The following is an 18,340-nucleotide window of genomic DNA, read 5'->3' on the forward strand; positions in this document are numbered from 1 at the left end:
TGAAATGTATGTCTCCATTAACTGCTACGGTACCTTTCTGCTCTATTTCCTAGTTTTTGAACATAACAGTTTATCAGTGTACCCTCAACAAATTGAAATGGTTATTTAATTTTATCACAACTCTACCTATCTTTAAATAAGCATTTTGGAACTGCTCTCTTCTTCTGCAGACTGAAGTCTCATTCATACCTCAGGGCAGCTGCTATCAGATCATTCTTAATCCATAGTAATAGGAGATAAAATTTTAAAAAAATCTAGTGTGGAGAATGCTCACTTCATGGTATTTGTGTCGCAGTTGTTTTATTAGGTATTTGGGAGAAGAAAAGAGAAACCATTCTTCTAACAGTAGATAATCTTTATCTGTGGTGCTCATATGGGAAAACTATTGCATGCCTTTGTGTACTTACTGTAAAAAATTCTGAAACAGCATTAATATTCGTGGTTTCATTTGTCCTACCATCATTCTTTAGGCTCCTAAGTCCTGATCCTTCAAACCGAAGACGAGAGCACTAGCCCTTTTAATTTTATTGATAATATCTCAGGCATTAGCGTCACTGAGGCCAGACTTACCCAAACGAACTGTGCACCGAATACCATGTGTGCAGGGTAAGAGGTTTGGCATTCCTTGCTCTTCCTGAAGTATATTATACTGCCTGCAACATGTTGTCCCAAAGATAGAGCTCCATTTGATGTTGTATGAATAGACTTTGTTGTTCTCTCATCCTCTTAACTGAAAACTTGACTTGAAATTCAGTAAAGTCCCAAATAAACCACATGACAATATTCAAGAGGCAGGAGAGATTAAAAGGGGTTGGGCAATCTTTGGAATAGACAGGAATAGTTTATGCATACTAGAGATGTATTCCTTTATAGGGCATAGCTAATGATACTCAAAATATCTTCTCCCACACCCTCTCAGGACTTAGGAGGGGAAAAAAAGAGACAAGTGAAATGACACAGCATACCCTGATCTATCCACAGCATCACAGAAATGGATTATTCTCCATAGATTTTTAATTTTTTTTTCTGTCTCAAAAACTCACATGCAGCTTAGTCTTTCTCTGGGTGCTTTTCAGTACCCACAACTCCAATCAGACTGTGAGGTCACCTTAGTTTATGAGTCAGGCTATCATACCTGCAGTACAAGATTACAGGGATACAGCAGTATTTGCCAAGTTGAAAATGACCTTATGTACAGCTACATTGCTATTGAGCTGAACTGGAATTATACATATCTGACCCATACAGGAAGACTGGAATTTGAATCCCAAGAATTGAGAACATCTTTAAGGCTACTGGGTTCCACAGATGCACAAATAATCAAACATAAAAGCTTTCCTACTAGCACCTTGAAGTTACTGTGTCTGAATTGATTACTCAGCAAGTTTACCCATAGCAGCTGACAGAAACATGAATCAGTGCTAAAACCACATACTATTTTGACTGACATTGGAAGAAAACCAGTTAGACCTGCTGGATGTTTTGACATCTCTTGCTAAATCAAAGTGATTTTATGAGTTAATCTTTTATGGCAGAAAGAAATCAGCTGAGAAGAAACTCAATCTAGAAAGAGTAGATAGTAGTCTTTCTTAAAGCAATCATTATATTGACTCTCTTCATTTAATAATTCATACATTCCAAACAACAGAGGAATGTGCTTAGACTAAAATCAATGAAAACCAGATTTTTAAGGGAATTTGGGATTACTTTTCAATAATTTATGTTTATATTAAATGATCTTTGTTAATACAGTATTAAGTATGTTTGCAATGCTTATGTTGCAAGGAAGTTGTACAACAAAGTACAGCATTTATTTGAAAAATGCATTATCTGTTCTCAGCATTAAAGGACTGTTTTACTTTCTACACATAGACATAACATTCAGAATAACTTGGGTATAAGGTACTGGTTTTCAGTAAACATTTCAGTAGTTCAGCGGAATTTAATTCCCACTGTACTATTAAACAAGTGACAGGCTGAAGGGATTAACAAAGTCTTAACTTTTCCCTGCTGTGTCAAAAGAAACAGCTCCTTTCCATGGTATTTCTCCAGTTGGTATGTGCTGGCCACAGTGGAGGTGATGAATGTATTGTTTACCAGAAATGCTGGCTACTGTTAAAACTATTTCTGCCTTACTGCAATGCAAGCTAACAAGCAATAGACACAATGTCAAGAAACAAAATCTCCTATCAGTATCTAATTCTCGTGGTCTTGAGGATACATAATTAGACTCCATAATGAGCCGTCATGTGTGAAGGACTTTTCAGCCTTCTTCTCCAGGTTGTGTGTCTCTGCCTACTTGAGGAGCAACTTTAATTGGTCTTTCAATAGAAGAATCCTCTCTTTTCCAGAAACAAAATGTTTATTTCTGTAAAGATTTGGACTTCAGATGCAAAATGAAGTAAATATCAAGCCTATTTTTTCCACTAAAATACACAGGGGACTAAGTAATGGGACTGCTGATGTAAACTTACTTTTAGAGGTGTCAACCTCCAGGAATGGAATCCAGAATCTGTAGTTATAAAATTATTGTTATGGGGTAGCAGTTTTAATTACTATGCAATTTTAATTACTAAATTACTAAAGTGTGTAGTCTGGAGAAATGTAATGATGGACCAGCTCTTAATAATTGCCTTAGTGCGAATTCAGGGATGTGACTCCCACTTTTTAAAGCAAATTATCTTATTTTTGTGGCTTATAGGACTCCACGATTAATGAAGAAGAAAAATCTTAAATTCAAGGCAAATGTGCTATTACTGCGTGTTTTTCTTCCCTTTGGATACACGTAGTAAAAACTGTTCTGCATCTAACAGAGAACCTTTTACTCCTTTTAAATTACCACAATGTTTCAGTATTCCATTAAAATCATTACATGGTAATATTTTTGCAGATTACATTGCATTAGAGACTCTTATGATGTCATCGCACTGGAGAGAGAGTGTTGTCTAGAAAGGTTTCTTCTCTTTGATGCTGTGTCATTTTTTTTGGTTCCTGATAGAAGGCATGAAGAGGCTGAGAAGACTTGATTGTCAAAAGTACCACTGAAAAAGAGACGGAAGCAGAGAACTGCTGATTTGCGCAGCTCAGAAAGTTTTTATGTCACTTTTCTTCCACAGTTTCCCTGGGGAGAAAGACTGAAAATATAGGCTGCTGTCACCCTTCCCTCAGGAAGGAAGAACACTTCCACTTTGTATAATCTCGTAGTAAAGATGTGGGTTCAGATCCCTTCGGGCAGAGCAGGGATGTGAACTGGTTTTCCCACATCCTCAAGTGAACGTTCCAGCCATTGGAGCACTGGAAAGGGCTGGGGTTATTCCTCCTCCTGGTCTGTGAATTGAGACTTTTGTTTCTAAAGCTATTAATGAAAACTGATGGGCACTGAAATACTGCAGAAATGTCAAAAGAAACTGTTCTAGTCTGCCCTAAATCAGCTTTTTTTTTCTTTTTTTTTTTTTTTTAAGAAAGTAACTAGTACACAGAGGATTGGTTGGCCATTTCCTACATTCAAGATAGTAAACCCAGCTGCTCAAAATGAGGCTTTCCCAGATGGTCAAACTCCATTGTCCCCATCAGGACACAGGTATTTTATTGTCTTATCCCCTTGGAGTAAGCACACGCATCCTTATTGCTTGTTCTGCTCTTGTGCCTCGGGGACAATCACAAGATTTATGTTCATCTTCATTTGTTCCTTGAATCTTCCTGTACTGTGTTCAAGAAATGTATTGAGCACAGATGTTTTTCTTGGAAGGAGCACTGGGTCATCAGTTCCAGGCCTGCCAGAACCAGTCCTGCTTTAATTGCCTGCTCCATCACCCCCTGGGTACCTCCATACAGTGCTCTGGGGAAGCACCTCCTTCGATCGCTTTGCATTCGGAGTCTGTTGCTGGGAGCCAACTCTTACCACATATTCTGAGGTAAGTATCTGTGTGTCCTGAAAGCATAAAGCCTCTTCCTCAAGTATTTCATTTTTGTTCCTGGAAAAACTTGACACCTGATAAATGCTGTTTACTTGCTTATTGAAACTAAACTTCTAAGTTACTTCTTTAAGAAGGAAGAATGTATTTTATATCTTGGTCTATTTTCATGTAGAACCACTTCTGTTAAAAATTCTATACTTCTGTATTTCCTGTTTTTTAATAATAGCTTGTACACCTAGATATGAAAGTAGTCTGCATTAAAATACTGAGTTGGATTTTTCCCTTGTTGACATATTTCTAAAATATCAGAAAATAATCAAAATGTTGAAAATATAAAGCAACATCATTAACTTTTATTAAAAATGGAGTCATGTAAAAACTCTACAATGTAAAGTCATGCTAACAAAGTATGTCTAATATTAATACTGTAAGTTTTGAAATAATTGTGATAAATTAAAACCACTTTGTATTTAAAACTGCTTTGTTAGTTTTAGAAAGAATTCCTGAGAGCTGAAAAACAACAGTGATAACATCATTCGAACACTAACTTTTTATTATTATTCTGAGAGAGCATATTTCACATAAATGCAATTTCCCCCCATTTTCCAATTGTACAATTAGATTTCCAACTTTCCAAACCACAGATACACTCATATTTTGAGTGTGTACTTCTTGAGTCTGGAGGCTCGCAGCTGGGGATGTTGATGCTACAGCAGTATCTGTTAGGCATCCTCCAAATGCCTCCATCTCTTTTCTGTCTCCCTGGTACCCATACTCTTCTGAGAAGGCTCCCTCACTGCTCTCCTAGTATCATGCCACAAGCAGAAGACTGGCTCATGCTTTTCCTCTTCATCCTGTGTTTCCCCAAATCCTACACAATGTGAAAGTGGAAGGCACATTAACCACCGTGTAGGCTGCCTCTTAACCAAGATGTTCCTAGTAGTTATCAATGTAACCTCTTTTTATACTGACTTAATTCTTCTTATGTGGACTTGCATATAAAACTAGAAACAGAAATATTTTACAAAGCTGTCATTAACCCCAGAACCAAGTCTCCTTTCTAATTCAGATTTAACTCCCTGGATCAGTTTGGTGAATATGAAATACAATAACTCATATGAGAAGCTGACTTTCAGATGTTTTCCAAGTAAAGGTAAAATTAATATATACTGGTATTTTTTATTAATTAACATATGCTCCTTTTTTTTCAGTTTCAAAATTAAAAGAAAAATGTAACTAAAACAGTAATTAAATCACTACAATTCTCTTTCCTTTCTTAGTGCTGATGTTGGTAGCAAAAATTTAAATTCTCCTTCCAGCATTCTCCGGTACTTTGAGAAAAAAACCCCTGAAATACTCTGACAATAAAATACATAATGGTGTGTAAATATAGTGATGGAAGATCCAAACTATACTGAAGGTTTTTAAGCACTTAGCGAAAAATAACAGTACTGAAAAAGCTGGACCTTTAGTCATAATGTGCAACCCACTTTCAGAGCAATGGGTGCGAAGCAGTGTTTGCCTGCATAGCTCAGAGTGACATGAAAAAAGGATGTTTTTGCAGTCAATAACGATGAAAAGCTTTTGTTTGGACATAGCTGTTTCGTTTTGATAACTGGACTTTCAAAAAGTTTATCTGAAATGCAGAATACCACTGTGCTCTGCGATGACCTCTAAAATCTTTTTGGCAGGGCTGACAGGGCACTGATAAGGACCCGTCATATACCCTACCGCATGAAGTCGCATGTGTCACTGACTTCTCATTAGCATGAAATCTTGACCCTACCCAAGTCAGATTTGTCACCGATTTAATTGTAGCCGCAATTACCTCCTTAATGTTTTTGAACACCTTCAGAGAAGACAATAAGCTGCTGCTGGCCAAGTCAAACAAGAAAGCAACTTCATGGCAGATTTCCCTGCCGTGATCTCCTGAGGAGTGGTTTTGTCTATCCTATTTTCAGCAATGACTGCAAGAGAGAATTGAAGTTCTTTGCGTTTGCTGAAAGGTTGAAGCTGGGCAGAGAGACCTGTAGATGAAGGTCTTCCCCCGTAGAGGGCCGTTTGGCTGGCTGCAACTGTTGCTCCTGCTCCAGCAGTGCATTTCCACCCAAATAACGTCAAAAACTGTACTCCGCCAAGAAACGGGCCTGGCAGCTCCATGAAGACAGCCTGTGCTATTCAAATGCCTGCATCCACACCGCAGACACCAACTTACCAAGGTTCGCTTTAACTTATTTTGAATTCAGTTTGTTTCCACAAGATCTTACCACCCCGCTTCAGAGAGGGACCCACACCCCCAGATCTTTAAAGGGGTCTCTGGGGTAGTGTGTGAACTGAGGAGACACTGGGAGCACAGAGGAGCCCCTGCTGCAGCAGTGCCCTGGAAGATGCGCTGCCCCTGTACCCTTAACTTCTTTTCATCTGATTTCTCCTTATTAAGCACCACAGGGGTGACCTGCTCCAGATATGGGGTGTGGAAAGTTTTTCTGCAAATAACCAAGCCAACACCTCCAGGGTGCCCGGGGCGCGGCCAACCCCGTGTCTTCAAGGACGAGAGAGGCCACAAGGCACCGGGCGCCCCGGACGGCCTCCCCGGGAAGCCCATTGCCGAGGCCCGTTGCCGCCCGGCGGAGGCGCGGCCATGGGGCGGCGGGGACCGGAGAAGACTCCATCTCCCGGCATGCCGGGCGGGGCGGGGCGGGCGGCCGCGCATGCCCCCTTGCCATAGCGCCCGGCGCTCACGCCTCCCCCTCAGCCGGGCTGCGCGCGGCGGAGCAGCGGTAAGACCATGGAGGCTGTTCCACAGACACGGCCCCGGCCCGGTGGGGCCTCCGCCGCTGCCGCCGCTCCTGCCCCCCTCCTGCCGCTGCCGCCGCCCCCGGAGCAGGAGCGGAAGCTGGAGCAGGAGAAGCTGTCGGGGGTGGTGAAGAGCGTCCACCGGCGGCTGCGCAAGAAGTACCGGGAAGGTAACCGCGGGGGAGGGGGCCGCCCCCTCCGCGCCGCCCGGGCCTGGTGGTCCCGCTCCCTTCACCGCGGCAGCCGGGCCGGGAGCGGGGGGCTGTCCAGCGGGGAGCCGCCGTGCCGCGGCGGGAGGAGGGGAGCCGCCCCCGCGGGGGGCTCCGCGCGGATCGGAGTGTCCTTGTCCACCCCCATTCCCCCCCCGCGGGAGAGTCGCTGCGGGGCGACCCGGGTCCCCCCAGCCGCTGCTGGAGCGCTGCGGGCCGCCTGGGCCGCGGACCGCTGCCGAAGGGGGTGTGTCGGTGGGGGGGGGTGGCTGGGAGGAGCGCCGGGCTTGCTTCCTGCTCCTCCCCGGGCGACCGGGGCGCCGCTACCGTCGGCTGTCCGCAGCCCCACCGAGGAGCCCCGGTCGGGTCTGCCGAGGTTTTGCCGCTTTCCGTGGGCTCTTGGCGGCGGAGACCCCTTCGTGGTTCAGGAGGGCTGACGACGCATCTCTAGGAGCTTTTCCCGTGGGATGTAGGAGAAGAGGATTGGTGTGCACGGATAATGCTGCGAGGTGAAAACGTGCGTTTGGCTAAAGGTGTGCTACACCTCTGTATGGACATGGGTCCGTCCCTACGTTACCGCTCCGTGTGACGTTTAATAACTCATAGCTGCAGCGAGGCCTTTCACCCCAGGCAGCTTCTAAGTCGTACGGCAGTGTTTTCCAAACTGGGAATCTGCAGGAGTGGGGAGAACAGTAGGTCATGAATGCCAAGAGAGATTGAATGGTAATCTGGAGAGGCAAGGGTCTTTGTGAATTGTTTGTGCCTTCTGTCTTTCAGATGTTGAGAAATAGTTCACGCTGGAGCACTAAGCAAAAGAGTTGGGGAAAAGCTGATCTGAAATAAATTACTCTGAGTCCTTGAAAAATCTACTTTGTCATCAGTATTAATGCTCTTACGCAAGGTTCTTATGGGTGGTATTGGAATGCTTAAAACTTCCCAGAAATGCTTTCAGATGAATGTCAGAGTTGAGACTTGTTTGCTGAAATCTGTAGTCTCCTCAGGTTGATGGTAATGATGTGCCTAATCTTTGTAAGACAGTTAACAAAAAATCATCCATTCATTCTTTCAGTGAGTCCACAGCTCTTTGCTAACCTGGTGCATCCCTCAAGAAGGACGCTTACGAAGTGGGAACTCTTTCTGTTGTAGGCACTAGTTCTTCCCTCTCTTCTATGTCTGCCTATGACACTTCTGTTAAAGTAACAAGGTCATTCTGCTTTCTTCACATGTCTCTGTGGGAGCCTGTCCGTGGGATTTGGGCACAGATACCTACCTGTGTAGACACTGATCAGGAGTCACTGTTTATTTTGGCCTCGGTGAGCCAAAACTGAAGGGAGGATCTCCCTTGTTCTCTTGACATTTAAAGGAACATAGTGCATTTTAATAGTCAAATCCTGGCAAAAGAGCCCAGCTTTGAGAAGTTCATATTTCTCTGTTATTTCAGAGTGCCTGCAGATTAAGACAAGCATTGGCACTGTTAACTTTAAAAAAAAAAAAAGTGAGTAATTGCTATAATAACTGAATTTTTTTTAGATAAGAGCCTAAATTACACAGAAGTCTATGTAAGCCTACTTCTCAGCAAAGAGCAAGTTAGTATGTGAGGGTAAGTTGTGTTTTATGTTTAGTTCAATGTAATTGGTTAAATGAAAGAGCAAGTAGTACTCTTAACTTACTTCCTATGTCCTATAAATCATGTGCTACTGAAAACTTTACAGTGACTTTTCTAGTCACTCTAAATTAGCAACATTGTATGTATTTTCATGGAGAGAGTTAAAACCCAAACAGTTCATCACATCACATTTGTACAACAAGGAGAGTTCTACCTATTACCTACTCATCCAATAGTAGGTGGTCTTTACAAGTTACTAGTTAGTAGTAGTTGTAGTCCTTCATATATGTTAGGTTGTTTCAACTACAGAATTTTATTTTTGGAGTCTTTTCTCCCTACATTTATCTGTGCTTCTAAAAGCAGACTTGAGAATCTCCTCCCTAAATGACTTTAATGTCATTCTGAAATCGTAATACTAGTACGTGCTTGACCTCTGAGGGATCTTTTCCTGGGTTTTTTTGTTTGTACCCTGACAAAATCAAAGTTGACAGTTTGCTAAAGAGAAGTAAAAAAAGCAACAAATCATGTGTAATTTCTCAGTACAAATTGAATTATAACTTGGGTATGAAAAAGCAAAAGTAAAAAAAATGCACTCTTGGTTATATGCTTACAGCTTATTACACATGGAAAGCCTCTTGTCTCCACAGTGCAGTGCATCCACCTCCATATGAAACAGAGCTGTCTGTATTATTCCAGAATATTGTATTGTCTTTTTTTTGTTTGGTCTTCTTTTTTACTCTGCCTCTTCTCACATTTACTAGAGTTCTATGAAGCTAGTTTCCATTTTGTCTAAATAAACAAACAGTACTGGAATTGCTGTTGCATGGACTTCGGTGCTTTGTATGTAGATATTAAAATAGAATTGCCTATTAATTTTGTTGGTAGAGGAAAAAGCATGTTGAGTATCTTTCTGAAAGCTCTATGATTACGTTGCACGGAGTGCAGAAGTCTAAGAAAGCCCTTGGTATTGTAATATGACCTGATGTTGCTGTCTTCTGTTAGAAGTGTAGAAGGGAAATAGATGCTTCCTTGAGACACCGAGATGTTTGTTGATAGAAGTTACACGGGCTTGATTTTAATAAGCTGATTTGAGAATTGATTTGCCTTGCTGATGTTAGCAAGCCTTGAGTTTCAATGAGCAATTGTAAAAGGCAAGCTAGTGTGTTATCTGACTTGCTTATAACTGGCACCATTGTTATAATTTTGTTTCATTTCCCACAATGGTTTCCCTCCTTTTTGAAGATGAGCCAGTGGGAAAGTGACAATATGCTTCAAAACTGCAAGCTAACATGTTTCTGAAGAAGTTGCATACTTGTAAAAGTGCAAAAACAGTATTTCTAACCTAGGGATGCATTGCAACTAAATTTTTGGATTTTCTAGGGAATTACTAGAGTAAAGTTTAGTCAGCATCATGTCATCTAAAGGTTTGGTTTTGTGGGGTGTTTTTTTTTTCTTGGTGAAAAACTATAACTCTTGAGATTTATCAAAGCTGAATCTTGGCTTCTTTTTTAATTTCTGCATTTGTTGAACTACTTCTACTTGTAAGTATGGTGGATGGATTTTATGTGTACTTCTGTACTGTGGCTCATGTCATGTCAGCATGCCAGTGTATTTATGACAAGCATCTGCCGTGTTCAGAATGGTTCAGCTTAAATTTTTTGAAGTTTGCATTGAAGTGCATTTTTTTTTCAACAATTTTAACTTTTTTACTGTGTGACAAGTACTTACCTTTTCCTGTTTTTGGGATACTACTAATCTAATATGACTTCTAGTGGGAATATTTATAATTTTTCTCCTTTTTAATCCTTTTTGATTTCCTTCCCTTTCCCTTACACTCTGTTAATTAGTAAATAAAGAAGGGAAGCATGTAATCATAAGTGCCATGGCCGATTTGGTGTTTTGCAATGGTAGGATTCTCTTTCTTCCACTGTGGATCCTATGGTAGTATTATATGTCATATATTTTAAAATGGTTTAATGAAGTTTAAGAAAGTTTGGAGTCTTTAGTGTGGGGGGAAAGAAAGTGTTTGTTTTTTTTTTTTAATTAAGGTGTTGATTGGTCCTTGTCCACACTGAGTAAATATATCAACTAAATTAGCTAATCATTAATAAGTTGTTTGAAACTACTTTTAAGGCAGTGATAGAGACAGATAAAACCTGTCTAGTTCGTAAAAATACACATAATTTCTCGTGTTAGCCTATAAACTTTGTCTTCATGAAGAAAACGTTAAGTGAGACAAAGCACACTGAGGTGTAATGTGTTCACTTAGGAGTGTATCTCATTAGCATAAGATTCATGTTTTTCTGCCTTTTTACTTCTGCTTCCTGTCCAAATGGATTACTTTAATCTTAATTACTTTACTCACCAGGGTAAAATCCAAGAGCTGAAACAACTCTCAAGTGCTCAGTTACACACTTAGGAGAAACTTCAGGGTTGCATGCTTGACACAAGCATTTAGAAAGTACAGAAATCAGGGGTTTTGATGAGACTTGAATTTCTTCGACTAGCCTGTTACAACATGGGGATGGAGGGGAAAAAAACCCAATATTTGTTTTAGGCTCTTGCTCTTGCTCTTGTTGCCTGGTACTGTAGGTGACCCCCAATTTTACAGGATTTTCCTCTATGCATGTCTGAGGCACCTGCAGCCACGGGCTGGAGCATGTTGTATCGGTTGCATATATGATGTATGTTGCATATATTGCATGTGTGCTGATGTCTGTCAAGCCTGACAGACAGGCTTGTAAAAGCAGATTTAGTGGTTCGTAGGGAAATAAACATGACCTATTGAACATCTGCTATGTGATGTTTGTTTGTTTTTTCTGTTTCCAGTTGCTTACAGCAGCCAAGTAGGTTTAATTTTGACTGGGATAAAAATCCCTTCCCTGATACAGAAGCAGCCTTTTTTTCTCCAAGTTGCTTGTTACCTTTGTAGTCACGCAGAGCTGCATTAAGTAAACATTTTCTGTGCAGCATAACTCTGTTATAGATGGTTTTTGTATATAGTCTGGAAAGATGATTTACAGGACTCTCTACTTCTCCATGGAAATCCTGTATTGAGTACAAGTGGAAAAATTTGCTGAGGTATTTGTAAAGGTATTTTATGAAATATTTTGCTTCGTGTTTACTGAAATGTTTCATTTCTCCTTCCATACACCTGTTAAGGCTGGTCAGGCTTAGAATCACACAGAACTGGTATTTGTCCTGATAGTAGTTACTGGATCACAGAAGCTGATAGAAACGTTTCTAGGTGGTAGTTTGATTCCTTAAAAGAAAGATTTGTTGAAACTAAAAAGAAGTGGGTAATAACTTTATTAAGAGATTTTTAAATCCAGAAGATTAGGAAGAATTTACAGGACCCTGCCTGAGAATAATAAGTAGCCTGAGTAGGTAAGTGGTTTAGATGTTCATGGGAGAAGTGTCAGTTGTGTCGTGAAGTCAGTTGTTTTATGGTCTCTTCCTCTCTCATGTTTTTCATGAAAAACCTTGAGAGAGCTTAAGTTCTTCCTGATGTGAAACAGGAAACATTTTGAAATAGTGGCATTTTTCACAGGGCAGGAAAACTTTGTCACTGAACTCCACACGATAAGTGAACAGTTGGGTTTTTTTAAAATATAACTGGTTTACTGTAGAAATAGGTTTATAAGTTTTCAAGATCTCCATTTGTCTTTCCACACTTGCATTAATTTCTTGGAAGAGGGAGACATTTTATAATACTAAGTGTTACATTTTCAAGCAATAGAAAGTAAATGTCATTTCATTAAAATTAGAATTGATGCTATTTTATGGCACTTGCAATAAGATATGATTGCCCTTACTGTTTGCACACCACAGTTTTGCAGTGAAACTTTCATTAGAAATCCCATAATATTTTACGGTTTGGGGGATTGAGTCATTGGTATCATTTAGTTAGCCCACAAATTTTGAAAACCCACTGGCTCCAGCACAGACTTGCATGCACTGCACAACTGGCTATATGTAACCTTCTTCCCTGCTTCTTTATTGCCTTGACAGGGAAGATGGTGTTCCTATTGCAGGGTCAGCATAATGAAATCTGTAACTGTGCCCCAGCTGCTTCCGATTTTTTGCTCCTGTGTTTGCACAAATCTACCAAAATCAGTAGTTTCTGTAATGTGTTCATCTCTGCGTTGGTGGTGTTAAGGTGCAGCACGTAGTCCATCCCACAAAGTCAGGTTTGGGGGAAGGGAGGGGTGATAGTTTCCAATAGAGTAGAACCAACACCTGGGGGCAGTAATTGCTTTAACTATCACAAATAGGCTCCCCACTGTTTGTGTGACAGCCATCGCAGATCGGAGACACAAATCATTCCTTAGGGTGATATAAGCTGACCCCCAAGAGATGCTTTAAGTAGCAGAGGGATTGTACCCTGGCAGTCTGTTTAGTGTAAACAGATAGATAGGAAGTTTACCCAACCGGTCAGATGTAGAAATCTGTATTTGGTCAAATGTATCCTTTCTATGTGAGTAGAAGAGCTAGATAGAGGAAAATGAGTCTTGCATTCCTCCCCCCCCCAAAAAAAAAAAAAAAAAAAATCCTAAGAAATCCTAAGAAAAGTAAAGCAAATACTAGTCAGACAAGAGAAGAAAAGTATTAGCTCTGATTGCTTGAACTTTGCCCAAGTTGAAGTTCATGCTCTGTATTTAGACATGTAAAATTGGAAAACAGCAAGGCCAAAAATACCTAATGTCTTTCACAAAAATACTGGATATGCTGTTTTAGTAAGACAGATGTTCAGTAAGTTTCTAGTTTATCTTGTATATACTGAAAGTTATAAATAGCATAGTATTAGCTGATATTCCTCATGTAATTAATTTTATTAATCATTGCCACAGTATCCAGATATTTAGTAGTACAGCTAAATTTCGACTAACAAGTCACTGTTAATAAGGAAATTTTGTTGGATATTCATAGGAATTTGATTTCAGCTTTAGCCTAGTGGACAGTGTAGGGTTGCTTTTCTCATTTACTGTTTAGCATGTTGTAGATGCTAGTTTACTGTTTCCAGCAAGTACGTGAGAGGCGGTCTGAAAAGGCTAAAAATGAGATGGATTTTTTTTTTCATTCTGCAGTGCATTTCCATCAACAACAAAAAAGAAAGCTCAAAGATCTTGCTAGGCGTTGCTATGGCCAGCAGCCTGTCATCTGAAGTTATCTAGCACTGTCATGGACACTTGTTAATTGTGGGGATAGGTTTGCTTTGCACAGTGAGCAATTCAAAGAGTTTTATTAATACTATTGTACAAATATGAACATACTGCTTTTGCTTTCGTATTTCAGAGTTAGTTAATGTATTGAGCTTATTTTCTCTTCTTACCAACTTACTTGTAGTTTTCCAAAATGAAATAATGGCTGTTCTAATTCCAGTTTTCCTTAAGTCTTAAACAATTGTTTCTTTTGAGGGGAATTCTTGCTTAAGATCTAAAACCTCACTGCATCTACCACAAGTGCATGGTGTCAGTTAAATTTTGGAATGCAAGATCTTGTTTGGTGATGGATAAGTATGTTGTACTTGAGATTGTTTTGAGATTGTCAGAGATGACTGCACTGTTTTTTTGAAGGACGCTGAGGGAATTAAGGAAAATAGTAATTACAAAACCGGCTTTGTGGGTGCAGATAGTACCTTAAGTCTGTGATTTAACTATTTTATTGCTTGCTAAAACAGAATGATTCAAATAATTTGTTTGGGGTTTTGTCCCATTCTAAAATGAAAAATTCTGCCTTTAGCAAAACTGAGCTGTTTTTTATATGCAGAGGGTTGTGTTTTGTTGAAGAATTGACTAACTAATTTTTTGACTTATTGCATAAACATGCCTTAAATGACAGTTCCATTTAACACTCTATAAAGAAATGTCTTATAATAAAAAAAAAAAAAAACAAAATCTAGGATGGAAAAAACCTGGATTTTGTTTTTGAAAAAAGATTGCCTGGAGAGAGGAGTTATGGTGTTGGGATTGTCCCACCAAGAATGGCAAACCTGGTCTTCTCATGCTGTGCTGGGCACCTTTAATGAGATCTTGTAAATAAATGTGGAATGAAGGGAGTTTTTACTGAGCTTATATGATTCTTTCTTCTTTATTAAAAATGTTTTCAATTGTTGAAACTTACACCTAACGTTAGATCTCTATTGCTGTTACCCACAATTAAAACTGTCTTGTAATTAGGATCACTTAAAAATAACTTTTGCATGCCTGCCTCTGTGACAGGATTTGGTAATTCTTGATTACTCCGTGGTTTAGTTTGGGGGTGTGATTTGGCTATTCTTGGGCAATATTAATGTGGGTGGAAAATACTTAGAGGGATTCATCTGTTCTAGGTAAATTGTATTGGATTTTTGTTACTGCATTAGAAAAGGCTGTGTTAGGAAGAACCTATGAGTTGGTCAATCATTTCTTTACTGACAGAATTGTTAGAGGTGGGCTTTGGGCTTTTTGTTTTTAGAGGAATAGCTAATCTTCAAGGTGAAAAGTAGATAATCTATTCATTTCTAGGTAATTCTGGATAGAGAGGAGAATAAACATTAAATAATTTTAAAATAGTGTCACTGTAGTGATTTGAGAGGTGTGTGAAACTCCTGTTATGAGCCAGTCTTGCCAATCACATTTTCAGGCATAACTGGTTCCTTGATGGAGATCTGAGGTGTATGAAGATCTCTGAAGAGTCAGTGCTCAAAACAGGTTTTAAATTGCGTGAAAGGCGATCTCCAAGTGCATAGTTAAGTGTGTTGAGTACCCTTAAACTTTATATTATAGTAAGGTCATGAGTATGTGAGATGAAAAGTTTCATGCACAAAAATGAATATTAACTTTAAGATGTAATTGAAGATGCAAGACTTTTTTTATTCCTTTAGATTAGCCTACCACAAACGTCTGTTTAATTTACAGCAATATGGATTGCTTAACAGAAGATTTTATTTATCTTATTTCTTCAGTAACCATTAGTTTTGTGGTGAAACCTTCCTGCATATTTTACTGCCTTTTTAGTTACACAAACAATGATTCATAAATAAAAGTTTAACTCCACTAGAGTTAATACAGTATTGGCACATGGTTTATAATGCAGTGTTTGAAAAATTAATAAACAGTGGATTATAATGTATTGTTTGAAAAATTTAATACATAGCTCTACTGAGTTCTGGGTGTCAGTCTGAAACTGGATGCTGCGAGACCTGTTGTAGTCACTACCCTCAGAATCTCAACAGAGAGGAAGCGTTACTTGCATTTTCAACTCAAAGTTAGTGCAGAGTTCCTCTAAATCTGAAGCGCCTGTCTGTGCCTTCTCAAAGCACACTGTGGAGAAGAATGTGGGGAAAAAAAACTCCAAACAACTCACTACCATGGTACTTGCTCAAGGGAAACTGGACCTCAAATGCTTCTTTAAAAGTCCCTGCACAGTGGTGCCAGTATCTTAAGAAAATCCTTTATCTGCAGTTGTTTTGGAGCTTACATTAATGAAAGGGCAGACAAATGGGCATCATATCGAACCCAGTATTGACAGTGGGTTAACAGCAGATGCTTAGACAAGAATATATGAGAAGTCCTCCTGGAGTATCACTGTATGCTTGCTTACCATTCTGTCTTTCAGTGATTTCATGGTCTAGCAGCTCCTGAGTTAGCAATTGCATCTTCAAATATGGAGTTTGTCATGGATTTTCTTCCTTTAGCTTAAAGTTCATGTAGCTGGGCAAGTTTAATTATACATTTTGTGAAGAAACATCTTTTTTTCTTCTTTCTTTGAAGCTGTCCTTTTATGTTTTTCTTGAATGTCTCCTCTTAGAACAACCAGAAGTTGTTCCATATTTACCTTTCCTGTGTCACTCGTGATCTTGTGGAAGTCTGTCCTCTTCTGTCTTCATGCATCTTTTTCTAGCCTCTATTTAGGTGTTCCTCATACAGAAGCTGTGCTGTATCTGTCCCACGTTGCCATTTTCTGTATCTCTAGACCTGCTGTATTGCTAGATAAAAACAAACCAGAAGTGCACACAAAATTGACTTGATATAGGATGTATGATGGAATTATTTTGTCCTTAATTTTTCACTTTTGTTTGGCATGTATCTCCTAATAGTCTGTATCATTCCATTTTATTTTTGTGTCAGCTCAGTGCCAAGAAGCTGTTACTGTCATAGGCAGCTCTGTTGTAACCCAAAGTTCATGTCTTGGAGTGCTGGTAGTCAGCTCCCGGTCTGTTGCTATATATCTAAATTTAAGATCCCTTATCTGTGGACGCTTTTGCTCCTAATCTGACTTTGAGAGGTGCAAATCTCTGCCTTGTTCAGAACAAAATAAGAAGAGTTGCTATGAGAGCAGGATTCAGTGTTCGGAGGCGTTGCTGCTTTGCAGTAAGAAAGGACTGGCTAGGTAAGAACATCTGGTCTTTGCATATTTCTTCTTCCCCAACTGCCTTATTTCTTAAGTTTTAAGGAAAAGTGGTATTTGGAAATAGAATAATTGCTTAAGAATAGACCAAATGAAGTAATAGACTAAAAGAACAACAGTATTAAGTTTGGGATTTTGTATTTGTGATGTTTTCCCTCAGTAAGTGTTCACTAGTTCACTTTTTTCTTTTCTAATTAGCTGTGTATTTTTCAAACAAAACTTTAGCAACTGCGTGTCATTCGAGCATTTCACAGTTGTCTGGAGCATGCAGTAAGATTCAGAATATTCTGGCAGACAAACTATGAAACTTTAGATAAACTGCACCAGAATTAATTGGCTTTTGAAAATACACTTTGAACTTGGCTGCTGCTTTCTGGCTTGGTGCTGTATAGGTTCTGCACTTTGGCAAGAGAAAGATTCCTGAGAGTGGTGCTTGTTTTTTCCCCATTTGCTGATAGGACACCGTCTATACCCTTTCTTGCTCTCTTTTGTCAGCAGAGTATGTTCTGTCCTGCATGATTGTTTCTACATAAGTCTCTCCTGAAAGCTCTGGAAAAGCGACCAACGAGTTTTAGCAGAAAGCCTGGGGAGAGGGGTGTGCCTCCAACTTGGGTGTTTCTCTGCTCTGGTGGTCAGTTAATGACCACACTAGTGCCTTTTACTATAAAGCATGTCTCTCTGAACTTGGATCGTTCGGGAAATACTGAGGGATACTACTCAAATATAATGCTATAATTTTTTTTTGTCCAGTCTAATAACTTTCTCATGCTTGTTGAATAGCAAGCAGAATATGTGATTTCTTGCATAGCTTCTGTATTTTGTTAAAGCTAAGTCATATCCACTCCCTTCCATCTCTGAACTTCCATCTCACACAAGGGATTATAAACACCTAAGTTTAAACATGACTCATTTTAATGATTGTACAAGTGTGCTAGATGATTGTTTTTGAAGAGAAAATTGGTGCGACATCCCTAACCCAAACTTAAATAGGGAGTAACCTGGATGGTTGGTTTACCTCTTCTAAGTATACAACTACCTGTACTTGTCCATCAAACCCAGTCTTGCCGTAAGTGAGGCGAGGGATTGCTAATGCTTTACACACACGAGGTGGGGGGAGGTCGCCACTGGAAAAATTCTGTTATTACTGCCAATTAAAGTATATGAAAGAAATTGCCATAAGTGGGTTAGAAACAGAAATCTCTTACTGATATGAGAAGGGCAGGTCATACTATAAGCTACTTTCAGGCTGTAGCAGACATGAGTAGTTAGCACAATGTACGCATATGTGATTAAGAAACACAAAAGGAATTAGTGAAGAACATGCCAGTGAGCACATATTTTTCTTAGGGCAGAAATGTCCTTTTAATAAGGTATACCAAGGATTTGCGCACTGTAGAAACCACAGTAGGAATTGTGGCTAG

The 18,340-nt window shown here is 39.6% G+C and overlaps 1 protein-coding gene across 1 annotated transcript in view; it reads left to right on the plus strand.

Moving 5' to 3' along the window:
- Positions 1-6,635: 6,635 nt before the first annotated feature.
- Positions 6,636-18,340, plus strand: part of SAMTOR (S-adenosylmethionine sensor upstream of mTORC1) — a 34,343-nt gene continuing 22,638 nt past the window's right edge. The window contains exon 1 of the mRNA XM_075744184.1: positions 6,636-6,883. Within this exon, the coding sequence (XP_075600299.1) occupies positions 6,706-6,883 (178 nt within the window). The 5' untranslated portion in view covers positions 6,636-6,705. The remainder of the gene's footprint in view (positions 6,884-18,340) is intronic.

This window comes from Balearica regulorum, chromosome 1 (genome assembly GCF_011004875.1).
Source record: "Balearica regulorum gibbericeps isolate bBalReg1 chromosome 1, bBalReg1.pri, whole genome shotgun sequence".
Taxonomy (NCBI): domain Eukaryota; kingdom Metazoa; phylum Chordata; class Aves; order Gruiformes; family Gruidae; genus Balearica; species Balearica regulorum.